General features: G+C 36.9%; 1 protein-coding gene across 6 annotated transcripts in view; it reads left to right on the top strand.

Moving 5' to 3' along the window:
* Nucleotides 1-14,207, top strand: part of Phc3 (polyhomeotic homolog 3) — a 63,174-nt gene that overhangs the window by 6,459 nt on the left and 42,508 nt on the right. For all 6 annotated transcript variants that reach the window (XM_048347138.1, XM_048347141.1, XM_048347143.1 and 3 more), the window contains exons 3-5: nt 3,322-3,477; nt 4,829-4,906; nt 12,977-13,135. In XM_048347138.1, the coding sequence (XP_048203095.1) occupies nt 3,322-3,477; nt 4,829-4,906; nt 12,977-13,135 (393 nt within the window). The remainder of the gene's footprint in view (nt 1-3,321; nt 3,478-4,828; nt 4,907-12,976; nt 13,136-14,207) is intronic.

The following is a 14,207-nucleotide window of genomic DNA, read 5'->3' on the forward strand; positions in this document are numbered from 1 at the left end:
TTGTTACTCCTTTACAACTTCGAAAATTTTGGTTTGATTCAGAGGTAAAGGTTCTGTGCCGTTTCAAAGTTCAGTGGTCATAATAAGACTGTGATGTGACTACAGAGGACTGACATCATTGAGCTCTGCTTTTCAACAGCTAAGTCTCTGGTTTTATTAAAATACTCAAGTATATTTCTGTACTTAGGAATTTTCAGTCTCACATTTTACATTTTGCTAGTATTCACTGTAAGTCACTATTTTTGTGGTACTCAGGGCCTCGCACTTTATTGTTATTATAGAGGTGATATGCTGAGGGATTATAATTACATGAGTCAGGTAATGAGTACATTTCGTTTTGTCTTCTGTTTCCTCATTCTCTCCCAGTCCCTTCTTCCTGTCTCCATCCTGGATTTGTATAGTTCACTTTCATCGATGTCCAGAGAGCTCTACTACTGTACTTTTTCATCCCTTTTTCCTCATTCTATGCCCTTCCTCCTACCCTCCTGAAGATATACATGAGAATACACCATACATAAGGTAAAGAAAGACAGACTCATCAAAAACTAAAAAACTGAAAATAAAAAAAGACTTTGTTCCCACATCTTGGAGTTCATTTCAGTATGTATATTTTATATAAATAAGAAGAGACCACCATAGGCATTGCACCTATGTTTCTTTCCTAAGAGTATATAGAATTTTTCAGCATATTTTAGATTGGTTATTTAAAAAAATAGAGTACTGTTTCTTTCCAGGCATGAGCCTGAACTGTGATGTGCCTATTTTAGGCTTTACATTGTGACTTGGACTACAGATGTGCACTACATTTATCCTTCTATTGAGTTGGAGAGTTTTGTGTGGATTTTTCTGTCAGGCTGGCATTGAACTGTGATTCTCCTATTTGTTATCTTCCCAAGTAGATAGGATTACATGCCATAGGAACCAACTGTAAATAGCAATTAAATTGTTTTTCTTTTGTATTGTTATTATAAAGGTGATATACGGGGGGGGATTATAGTTACATAAGTAGGTAATGAATATACCTCTTTTTGGACAATGTCACCCCTTCCCTCACTACCAGTTTTTCCCTCCTGTCCCCACCCACAAGTTGTATAGTTCATTTTCAGTATAGTGTCTAGTGAGTACTACTGCTGCACTTGTTTACCTTTTGTCTCTCCATTTCTGTAAATAGCAATTTTTTAGGAGTAATTTTATTTTCTTTCAGTAGAAGTTTTATTCCTGGATTTAAACAATTAAAACTTGGAATCTGACACTTAAAAATAACTGTCGAGTAATTTCAAAAGGAAATCTATGATTTTTGATATAGTACATGCTTATTATAGATTTTTCAGACATTTATAGGAAAGTACAAATCAGAAGCAAAAAAAAACCCCTTAAAATCTAGTTTGTCTTCAGTAGTCTTAAGTTTTTCTGAATGTCCTTTCAAATATATTAATGTAAGAATGTCTTGAAACCATTTTGTAACCTCAAACATGATATGTTTGAGATTTTTTTTGTTAGTAAATATAGATCTAGAACTGTACTGTATATAGCACTAGGTATACATTTTGCTGTTTAAATTGAAATTTAAGTTATCTGGGCACTGGTGGCTTATGTTTGTAATGCTACTAATTCAGGGGGGCTGAGATCTGAGGACCAACATTCAAAGCCAGCCAAGGCAGCCACATATGAGAGACTCTTTTTTTTTTTTTTGGCCAGTCCTGGGCCTTGGACTCAGGGCCTGAGCACCATCCCTGGCTTCTTCCCGCTCAAGGCTAGCACTCTGCCACCTGAGCCACAGCGCCCCTTCTGGCAGTTTTCCATATATGTGATGCTGGGGAATCGAACCAAGAGCTTCATGTGTAGGAGGCAAGCACTCTTGCCACTAGGCCATATTCCCAGCCCATGAGAGACTCTTATCACCAGTCAACTAGAAAAAAGCCAGAAGTGGAGATTGGTTCAAGTGGTAGAATGCCAGCCTTCAGCAAAAACACACTAAGCAAGGGTGTCAAGCCAGGAGTTCAAGCTCCAGTAGTAGCATACATAAAAAAGTAGAGCTGGAGGGTGTGACTCAAGTGGTAGAATGCCAGCTGAACAAGCAAGCCCTGTGGGTAGAGGCCCTAAGTTCAAATCCCAGTAATGTGAAAAAACATGAGATAAAATTGAGATTCACTGAATTTCAGTTTAAAGTTAAAACCCAGTTCATTAGTTGCACTAGCCATATTTTAAGAGCTCAATAGACATGTGGCTTAGTGGCTTTGTAGGACAGTATGATAAGTGTTACAGTTTGTAATGACTACATGACAAAAGTATTCCTAACCATACCTGTGCCTTGAATTTTACCAAGTTTTAGCCAAAAGATTATACTAACTGAAATTCAGTGCACTAATAGAATACTATGGGAGAACTTCCTCCCCCCCCACGTCCCTCCCTTCCTCTCTCTCTCTCTCTCTTTGTTTCTTTTTCTATTTCTCTCTCTCTGTCTCTGTCTCTCTCCCTCTCCCTCTCTGGCTGTGTCTCTCTTTCTCTCTTCTCTTTCTATTGATCCCAGGGCTTGGAGATAAGAGTCTCATAGAAGCCTGTGTGGTGGCTCACACCTGTAATCCTAGCTACTCAGGAAGCTTAGATCTGAGATTCATGATTTGAAGTTTGAAGCCAGTTGGGGCAGAAAAGTCCCTGTGGGACTCTTATCTCTAGTTAACCACCAGAAAACCAGAAGTGGCACTGTGGCTGAAAAGTGGTAGAGCACTAACCTTGAGCAAAGGAGCTCAGAGCTCCCAGGCCCAGAGTTCAAGTCTCAGGACGAATGACAAGAAAAAAAAGAAAAGAAAAGAAAAAGAGAGAGAGACTCATAGACTTCCCTACCTGGGGCTGACTTTGAACCACAGTCCTCAGGTCTTAGCCTCCTGAGTAGCTAGGATTACAGATGTGAGCCACCAGTGCCCAGCTGACTTATTTTTCTTAGTTAACAGAAGTATTCTTTTAAGTTTTTATCTACCTCAGAGCTGGAAAATAGCATCTTGTTTTAATTTAAAGGTACTTCAAATGCATATTTGACTTTTCTAGGTAACTTAATTTTTATAACTGGTGACTCCTAGTGACATGTAAGGAGGAGAAAAATATACTAATATGTTTAATGACGTTGATTATAAAGCAGTAAAAATTTTACCTCATTTTTTCCTATAGTTCATTTTAAGACAAGGCTTGAGTTGAGGCTATAGCTTATTAGTACAAGTACTTAGTGTATACAAGGCCTGTGAGTTTGATCCTTAGTACGAGGAGGGGAAAAGGAGATAAAGGCCGAGACTGTGGCCTAATGTTGTAATTTGACTTCTCCCACAGGTCATTCAACAGGCATTGCATCGCCCCCCCAGTTCAGCTGCTCAGTACCTGCAGCAGATGTATGCGGCTCAGCAACAGCACTTGATGCTACACACTGCAGCCCTTCAGCAGCAGCATCTGAGCAGCTCCCAGCTCCAGAGCCTTGCTGCTGTGCAGGTGAGACTGATAGACCCATAACTGATGAGGATGAAGTGTATATTCTTGTCACTCAATTGTGAAAAATAAGTACACTGGGTGTTTCAGAGTTCTCAGATATTCCGTGATTATTTTTCCTGAAGAAACTATGTTAATAGGCTGACAAACATTGCGGGGGTGGGGGGGACAGGGGGGATAGGTAGCTTTTTGTCTCACTGATTTTTATCCATATTGGACAAATACTGAGTTAAAGGCATGATTTTGTGTTCAAAATTCTAGGCATAAAAATGAGTACTTAGTGGTATATGAATTATATTTGCTTGATCTAAAAGGAAGTTGTTTTATATTCATTAAACAATATTGAACAGTTATAAAACAGTAAGGGGCAAACGAAGTAGAGATACTTCTTGCTGCATCTCCCGCTGTTTCCCATTCTTCAGAGATAGTCATTGTAATAGTTTGTGTGTGTCTGTCCAGAAATTTTGTTTAAAATACATATATTCACAGTTCCAAAATCCCGTCATCATTCCTACTAATAACTCAGTCATTTTCTGATTAAATGTTTACTTTTAAAAAAAGATTTTTCTATGACTATTGCATTATTTAAATGAAACCATGAAATTCAATTCTAAATCTCCTCATGATAGGAGGATCTCAGTTAACTGAACCTGAGAAAAAGGTTTATTTCCATTATGAACAGATACTAGCTGTTGCTTCTTGTCAGTAGTAGTATAATTTTAAATGAGATTGTGTTTATAATGTGAACCAGCAAACTGGAACCCACAGACTCTTGGTACAGCTTCAGGTTCTTTTTCTTTCTTTTCTCCCCCAGCTTCTTTTTCATAATGTTCTAGTGATGGTTCAGTTTCAAAGATTAGAGAGCTGAAGAGCAAAAGTGACAGTGAATGTAGCTCATAAAATAAGATTAGCTGTTGGTCTTAATTTTACTATTTAGCTGTTTCTCTCTTTTTTTCATTTGATCGCCGAAGGCTAAGCCATTTTGACCATAAAATTTATTTCATGCATATACTTTTTGACTTTTGTTGTCGTTTTGTATTATGCTGGTGAAAGTTGGTGGTTTTTTTTCTTTTCTTTTTTTGGTTTTGGGACTTGAACTCAGGGCCTGGGTGCTGTCCCTGAGCTCTTTTGCTCAAGGTTAGCGGTCTACCACTTTGAGCCACAGATCCACTTCTGGTTTTTGAGTGGTTAATAGAAATAAGAGTCTCACAGGGACTTTTCTACCCAGACTGGCTTCAAACCACCATCCTTAGATCTCAGCTTCCTGAGTAGCTAGGCCTGAGCCACTGATGTCTTAACTCCAGAAAGCTTTTAACTTTACACTTTTTATATTACAATGGTCTTACTGTTTTAGGCAAGTTTGTCCAGTGGAAGACCACCTACATCCCCTACAGGAAGTGTCACACAACAGTCAAGTATGTCCCAGACATCTGTAAGTACCCTAAATTTTTTTCCTGTATTAAAACATTTTAATTATAGTTTTCTAAAAGTAACTGTTGTGTTTACTTATTTTCTACCATTTTTATTAGCATCAATTAGTTGTACAAGGACATTTCTTTTTGACATACCCATATATGTATACAATGTACCATGATCAGACTTACCCCCTCTATCATTTCCCACCTTCCTCTTCCCATTCTTAGACAAAACTCAGCACACCTCATTGTTTCATTTTTACACACGTTCCTAAAATATTTTGGCTGTCTTCACTGTCCTTCCCCCTCTCACAAACCTTCCCCCTTCCACTAGTTCCCTCAATCCAGGATAGGACCTGTTTTACATTCTTGTCATTTTAAGTTCTTGTTTTTCATGAAGCTGTTTAGTAGAAATGTTGTATACTATCTTAGTAATCAATGCGTAAAAAAATCAGAAGGATATGGTTCATGAATTGAGAGCTACTGCTAAACTTTTTAGAAATCTGACATGTTTTTGTGTGTGCTGGTACTGGGGCTTGAACTTGAACTTTGGTTTGGGCATTGTCCTTTAATTTTTTTTCTTTTGCTTAAGGCTTGGTGGTCTACCACTTGAGCCACAGCTCAACTTCTGGCTTTTTGATGATTAATTGGAGATAAGAGTCTCATGGAATTTCCAGCCTGTGCTAGCCTCAAACAGAAATCCTCAGATCTCAATCTCCTGAGTAGCTAGCATCCTCAGATCTTAGCCCCTCTGGGTAGCTAGGATTATAGATATGAGCCACTAGTGCCTAGCATGAAAACTTGTTTCTTTTTTTTGGGGGGGGGTGGGTTGGTGTAGGTTGTGGGGATTGAATTCTGGGCCCGGGAGCTGTCCCTGAGATCTTCAGCTCAAGGCTAGAACTCTACCACTTGAGTCACAGTGCCACTTCCAGTTTTCTGGTTGTTAATGGAGATAAGAGTCTTATGGGGAGTTCCTGCTAAAGTAGACTTGTTTTTTTGCAGTTGTGGGACTCGAACTCAGGGCCTGGGTGTTGTCCCTGAGCCTTTTTGTGCTCTAGCACTTGAGCCACTATGCCATTTCTGAAAATTTGTTTCCTTAAAAACCTCTTTGTGTTATTTTTTTCTTTATGTTATTTTTTAAACATCTTTACCATTGATCGTGATCAGCTGTTATGTGATTCTAAATTATTTGTTTTTATAGTGTACTAAAACCCCGAAATATATGACTCAGATATTGGCCATGCATGTACTGTGATACATTAAAGTATGTCTTTGGAAGACATCTAAGCAGTTCTAGTTTTGTGTAGATCATATTTTAGAAATTATATTTTTTAGCAAAAGAGTTTGAAAAGAAACATGTTTTTTTGGCCAGTCCTGGGCCTTGGACTCAGGGCCTGAGCACTGTCCCTGGCTTCTTTTTGCTCAAGGCTAGCACTCTGCCACTTGAGCCACAGCGCCGCTTCTGGCCGTTCTCTGTATATGTGGTGCTGGGGAATCGAACCTAGGGCCTCGTGTATCCGAAGCAGGCACTCTTGCCACTAGGCTATATCCCCAGCCCCAAGAAACATGTTTTTTTAGCTTACCTATGTAATTGAGGCCAAATTTGCTAGTTTTTATTAAGATATCATAATGGATTTTGAGAAGTGAAACAAAGCTATTTTGCTATAGCATACATATGCCCTGGGAAATTGTATAAAATTTCTTGAATAAAAGAAGTTTTTAGGTAATGCTAAAATGGGTTTAACTTTTTATTTTGGTAATTTCAAGTTACAACAGTAATAAATAAGTCTTATTTAACATCTATTCAGTCATATATTGTTAAATTTTCTGCATTATTTTTTCTGAACCATTTGAGTTAGTTGAGACATGCTCCTAAATACTTTGGTATGTGTTATGTATTTCTAGGAAGGTTATTCTTGTTTAAAAATTATTATTGTTATTAAGTAGTTGTACAAAGGGGTTACAATTCTCCAAGTGAGATTATGAGTACAATGCTCTTAGTGAATGTCATCTCTTCCTTTTTTTCTGCCCCATGTCCCTTCCCATCCCTGCCCTTAAAGAAGGTTATTCTTCTGTGAAACCATAATTATTACACTCTAGAAATGTAACTGATAAATGTAGTTCATATTAAAATTCCATCAGTTTCTCACTTTTCTCTAGTGTAACTAAAGATAGTTCTTCATTATTGGAAGGCATCTTGGCATTATAGGATGCAGCATCCCTGCTTTTTACTCAATAGATACCAGCAGTATGCTCTGATCCCCTTTAGTACTCAGTATGACAACCAAAAACTTCTTGGGGGTGAAGTCAGGTCAGGCGAGGTGGAGGGCAGGGGAGCAAACTACTCAATTGAAAACCATTGAGTTTACCTAATCCTGATAATGTCCATTCTTCATCTTCTTTCTGGATTTAGGATGGTATTACTTTGATTTTTGTAAAATTGATTCTAATGGAATGTGGTTTGTAGGCTTTTAGGAATTGAATATGATCTACTGTAGTTCTTTAGTTAAAGGTTTGGTCTTTGCTAAGTATATTCTGTGATTACTATATAGTTATTTTTCTGGATATTAGTCTAATTTCTTTTTTTCCTCCAGTCGTGGGCTTTGAACTCTGGGCCTGGGCAATGTCCCTGAGATCTTCAGCTCAAGGCTAATGCTCTACCACTTTGAGTCACAGCGCCACTTCGGTTTTCTTTTGGTTAATTGAAGATAAGAGTCTCACAGACTTTCCAGCCTGGGCTAGCTTTGAACCTTGACCCTCAAATCTCAGCCTCTTAAATAGCTACTATTACAGACATGAGCTACTGGCTCCTGTATAGTCTTGCTTTTTTAAGTAAAAATTTCTTTTTGAGTATGAAAGTATTTTGGAATATGAATGGCATTTGTTAAAAATGATTTATAAACCAACAAAATAGAAAATATTTATGATCCTAGAATGTTAAGTGGAAGGAAATGAAATTTTTTTTTTTTTTGGCCAGTCCTGAGGCTTGGACTCAGGGCCTGAGCACCGTCCCTGGCTTCTTTTTGCTCAAGGCTAGCACTCTGCCACTTGAGCCACAGCGCCACTTCTGGCCATTTTCTGTATATGTGGTGCTGGGGAATTGAACCCAGGGCCTCATGTATACGAGGCAAGTTCTCTTGCCACTAGGCCATATCCCCAGCCCCAAGGAAACGAAATTTAAGCAATGCAATCTAGCTCTAGGCATAGATACTACACTTAGATTTATTGATGTCTATATGCTTAAAATAGTTGTAGTTAGGAAAGGAGTGATACATTATGGTGTATATGGACATGTCAGAAATGAAATCTTGTATAACTGATGACAGTAGAGATGTGAAGAGAAATAAATATATAAAAAAGGAAATTACAGTGATAATTAAGAAAAAGAAAGGAGTAGTAAGCATTTTGTGAGTTAGACAAAGACTTTTAATTGTTAGTGTTGGTTCTGAAGCTTGAACTCTGGGCCTGGGCACTGTCCCTGAGCTCTTTGGCTCAAGGTTAGTCCTTTACCACATTGGGACTTTGGGTCACAGCACCACTTCTGGTTTTCTGGTTATTAATTGGAGATAAGAATTTCATGGATTTTACTGCCTGGGTTAGCTTTAAACCTTGATCTTCAGCTCTCAACCTCTTGTTTAGCTAGGATTACAGGTGTGAATCACAAGCGTCTGGTTTTAGACAAAGTCTTTATTCTGTGAAATACTGGTAATATATAATTAAGTGGTTTTAAATGCTGTCTTTTATGTAATTAGAGGGTATTCTTTTTTTTTTTTTAATGTGTGCATGTACTGATCATAGGGCTTGAACAAGGCCTAGGTGCTGTCCCTGAGCTCTTTTGCTCAAGAGCACTGTAAAAAGGGCATCCTGTTAACTTGTTTTCTTGTATGATTTCACATGTGTGACATTCACAGAAATTGCAATTAGAAAGAGTGTGCTTTTTTTTTTTATGCCATTGCTAATGTCTTGTACCTGAAGTGTGCCAGATCTTGTGAATGGTTGGTTAGGGAAAATAAATATGAATGTGAGACAGTGTAATGTGAGGAACAATGCTGTTTTTGTTTATTTACCATTGCAGATAGCTGTTCCTTAAATGAACTGACTAGCATTGTATTATAATGGTCATAGTAGCTTAGTAAATTTAGGCCAGGGCTGGGAATATGGCCTAGTGGTAAAGTGCTCGTCTTGTAAATTTAGGCCAATATCCAAAAGAGAGATAATGAACTACTAGATAGTAGTCTTAATTTTAGAGTTTTGGTTATTTTGAGGTAGGTTCCAGATTACAGTGAAGGAAGGTGGAAGGGTTCAGCATGCATAAAGAAAATGGGCCTTAAGAGACTATCAGGTAACCAGCTAGATAGAGAAGGGTTTAGAGTAGAGGGGAAACCTCAGTGGGAGAAAGGACTGTTATGTGAAAACGGGGCTAAAAAAATCATTTGTACATCCTGAGGTAAAACTATGTATGTTTTTTGGAAAGTGGACTTAATTGTGTGTATAGGTAACACTAGCAGGTACCAACAATCCTCTTTTCCTATGTTGAAACAGAAATATTTTAGATATTAGATCTAATGGTGGTGATTTTATGTTTGCTTGGCTCTAAAATTAATAGGACTGAGCTCTCAGGTGGGTGTCTTCTGCACTTCAATGGAATAAGGCTAAGATTTAGTTTAATAAAATTAAATATAAGCCTTAAAAAAAGAACACAAATTTATAGAAGTGGCTCTGTGGCTGAAAGTGGTAGAACACTAGCTTTGAGTGAAAAAGCTCAGGGACAGTGCCGTGACCAAAAAAAAAAAAAAAAAAAGTGAATTAAAAAAACAAAACACAAAATCTGGGCTGGGAATGTGGCTTAGTGGTAGAGTGCTTGCCTAGCATTCATGAAGCCCTGGGTTTGATTCCTCCCAACCACATAAACAGAAAAAAGCCAGAGGTGGTGCTGTGGCTCAAAGTGGTAGAGTGCTAGCTTTAAGCAAAAGAAGCTCAGGGACAGTGCCCAGATGCTGAATTCAAGCCAAAGACTGGCAAAAACAAAATTAAAAACCAAAAAAACAAAATTTACATGAACGAAATGGGAGAAAATATATTTGCACCATTTGTGTCATATAGCTTATATTTTTAGTTTTATTTGTGTCAGTTATGTAAATATGTTTTGTTTTAACATTTCAGTTTGTGGATGCAGTACACAGTGCATCTTGATCAGAGTTACTTCTTCCATCCTCTTTCTTTCCCCTCCCCCTTCTCAGACTAGTCTTAAGTTTCCTTGTTCTTTTTCAAACATGTACATAGATTGTTATGACCATATGCACTCTCCTTCTGCCTGCCTCCCACTACTCAGCAGTTTAGGCATGTTTCAGCTTCCTAATATTTCTTCTGTTATACTGCCTGTTAATTGTTCCAAGTGATTTTTCCATGGTACCTCATACCTATGTGTATACCATGTTTTAGTCAGGTTGAACATAAACATATATGATCCTATATATGCTTACATATATATGTATTTTGTGTCTAATATCCACATATGAGAAAGAACATACAAGTACCATGTTTTGGCGAGGTTGATGTCATATGTGTATGTGATCCTGTATATATTTACATAGACATTTATATTTTGTGCCTAATGTCTACATATGAGAGAGAATGTGAAACCTTCTGGGACTGGCTTTTTACTTTGCTTTAATTTGATGTTCTCGATGTCTATCTGTTTTTCTTTTGCAAATGACTTAATTTCCTTTATGGCTGAGTAATAAATATCCCATTGTAGATGTACACCACATTTTCTTCATTCATTGTTTGTAGGGCATCTGGTTTGTTTTCATAGCCTGATTATTGTGAATAGTGCTGTAGTAAATACAAGTGTTTCTGTTGTATTCTCATTTTCATTCCTTTTGCTAAATGCTCAAGAGCGATATTGCTAGATTTTAGTGTAGTTTGATTTTTAGTTTTTTGGGGAAACTTCCATACTGATTTTCATAGTATTTGTATTAATTTACATTCTCACCAGTCTTTTATACACTAGCATTTATTTTTGTTTGTGTTCTTCGTGATAGCCATACAGACTAGAGTGAGATGGATTCTTAGTGTTGTTTTGATTCCCATTTCCTTTATGGTTAGGGATATTAAGCAATTCTTCATGTGTTTTTTAAAATTTATTATTATAAAGGTGATATACAGAGGGGTTATAGTTACATAAGTGAGCTATAGAGTACATTTCTTTTTGGACCCCCATGTGTTTGGACCCCTCATTTATATTTCCTTTGAGAAATACCTATTTATTTTATCTGCCCATTTATTAATTGGGTTATGGGTTCTTTGGGAGTTTAGAATTTTGAGCTCCCTGTATATTGTGGTAATTAATCTCTGCTAGAGGTATAACTGGCAAAGGCTTTCTCCCCCATTCTGTATGTTGGCTGTCTTTTCAGCCTAGTGACTATATCCTTGGCTGTGCCGAAGCTTTTTAGCTTAATGCAATACTATTTGTCATTCATTCATCGTATTTGCTGAGTTACTGGCATTCTATTCAGCAAGTTCCTGCCTGTGCCAATAAGTTGTGTGTTTTCCATATTCTTTCCTGTAGTAGTTTCAAAGTTTCAGTTCTTACATTAAAATCCTTGATCCATTTTTGAGTTGATATTAGTACAGGATGAAAGGTAGGAATCTAGTTTGTCTTCATTTGGCTATCTAGTTTTCTCAGCACCATTTGCTGAGGAGGGTATCCTTTCTCCAGTGTACATTTTGGGCACTTTTGTTAAACATTAGATGGCTGTAGATGGCATGGGTTAATATCTGTTCCAATACTGTGTTTTTGTTATCACTGTGGCTTACATAGTATAATATGAAGTCAGTTATTAAGATATATCTAGCATTGCATTGCTTTGGCTGTTCTGGGTCTTTTGTGACTCCATGTAACTTTTAGGATTGATATTTTTTTTGTCTGTGAAGAATGACTGAGATTTTGTTGGTTTTTCAGATGTGGAATAAAAACATTTAGAGAATACGCTTTGGTGACAGACTTGGGATTATTTTGTTTTGTTTTATTTTTTGGTGATTTCCAGAAATAATAATGCTCATGAGGAGAGAACTTGCAGGTATAGGTCTCAGGGAGTGACTTCCTTTGTGCGTTACACAAGAAAACAGATTCTTTTTTAGTCATGGGGCTTGAACTCTTGTTTTTCCTACAGTTTGACATAAGTTACTTCAAAAAATTTTTTAAACTTTATTTTATTGTTAAGGTGATATACAGAGAGGTTACAGTTACAGAAGTAAGGTAATGAGTGTATTTCTTGTCGAATATTGTTACCCCCTCCTTTGTTTTTTCTCCCACTTTCCCTCCTCCTGAGTCCCCCTGGGAAAAATTTTTTCGAACTCAGGGCTTCTTGCTTACTTACTTGGCTGGTGCTCTGCCACTTGAGCCATGCCTCTGGCCCTGCTTTTTGATGATTATTTTAAAGATGGAGTCTAGTGGATTTTCTGCTCAAGCTAGTCTTTCCTACCTCTGGATCTCATCCTCCTGAGAAGCTAGGATTACAGTCATGAGCCACTAGCACCTTCCTAGCAATTTTAAACTTTGGCATAGTGTTTATAGTTTAGTTTCAGGATTTTTCCATTTTTTTGGCAAATAACAATTGTATTGCTTCTGATCTGAGAGTTTGTTACAACTTTATTCTAGTTATATGTTTTCTGTATGTTTTTATATGTAAATGCTTATCTGTATTATAATTTTTGTTCACTTTATAAATTCCCAAAATGTGAGAAGAGGACAAAAATTGTTGATTAGAATATTTGAAGTCATTATATTTAATATTAATAAAATGTTAGCTCTAGTTTTTGGGTAGTAGTAGAAATAACATAGTTAAGTTATTGGAAATTTTACTGAAATATTGTGGATATCCTTAAAAATTGTCCTGCTTACTAACCTGTCCATGGAATTGTTTTCTTATATGCAAATAATTGCCCAAAGTGAGATCTGTCAAAACTAAAGAGGCTCCCTCTGGGGTTCCTATACCATTGATTGACTAACTGAATCTTGGTGAAATTCAGTATCTTGGAGGCAAGAAATGGAAGCCTATGACTTGATATGTTTTCTTCCTTAGATCAACCTCTCCACTTCTCCTACTCCTGCACAGTTAATAAGCCGTTCCCAGGCTTCCAGTTCTACCAGCGGCAGTATTACCCAACAGACTATGTTACTAGGGAGTACCTCTCCTACCCTAACTGCAAGCCAAGCTCAAATGTATCTCCGAGCTCAAATGGTAAGACATGAGCACCAAAGGGTTTTAGTGTCTAAGGACTTGAGAGATCAAAACGTTTCTAGGCTTAGTATAATGAGGCATTTTTAGTATTTGAGAAATGGTTAACAATTTTTTTGTGTGTGTTGTATCCTTAGCTTTTAATTCAGTTTATAAACACCACAGAAAAATCTACTTTGAATTATTTCTTCTTGGTAACATACTAATGGTCAGTCATGGGAAGCTAACAAAATCTGTAATGATTATTTTGTAGTACTAAGTTTTGTCTTTTTCAGAATTTTTTTCATATTAATATTTCTGAAATTGAAGTGAGTTGATTTGTTTTTATAGTTATAATTGTAGTACTTACATTATACTGCATACACTGTATACTTCTGACACCTTAGATTTAATTAAACTGTAAGAAATATTAATAACTTAATCACTAGCTGTAAGTAAGAATTTATACCCTGGAACCTTATAATACCTGGATTGCAGTTCCTGATAATTAACCAAATGATTTTTTGCCTTGGTTACTTTTGGTTGCATACTGATTTCCTAATTTAATTGTTTGGCATCTTTAAGGAATATAGAAATTGGTTGACATTTATTTTTTCAGAAATTAGACAAAAGCTTTGGCTGGCTCTAATGTGTATTCTTTTTCTCCCCCCCCATTCAACTGTTTATATATGTCTAGATTCCCAATTCTTACTCTAAAATTGGAAAGTTAGTTTTCACTCATATTTCTAACAGAAAATAATGATATCACTCATCTTAGAGATTGTTCAATAGACATTGCCATTATTTCTAAATTTTTTTGTTCTCATAACATCTTTAATAATGTTCTTTAAAATTAGGTTGGAAATATAATTAAAAATAATCTAGGCATCTGTGGCTCATGCATATAAATCCTAGCTACTCAGAAGGATGAGATCTGAGGATCGTGGTTCAAACCAGCCCAGGCAAGAAAGTCTGTGAGACTCCTCATCTCCAATAAACTACTCCAAAGAAAGTCAGAAGTATGGCTCAAGTGGTAGAGGGCAAGCCTTAAGCAAAAGAGCTCAGGGAAGCTGTGCCCATGCCTAGGCCCTGAGTT

The sequence above is a fragment of the Perognathus longimembris genome, chromosome 5 (assembly GCF_023159225.1).
Source record: "Perognathus longimembris pacificus isolate PPM17 chromosome 5, ASM2315922v1, whole genome shotgun sequence".
Lineage (NCBI taxonomy): Eukaryota > Metazoa > Chordata > Mammalia > Rodentia > Heteromyidae > Perognathus > Perognathus longimembris.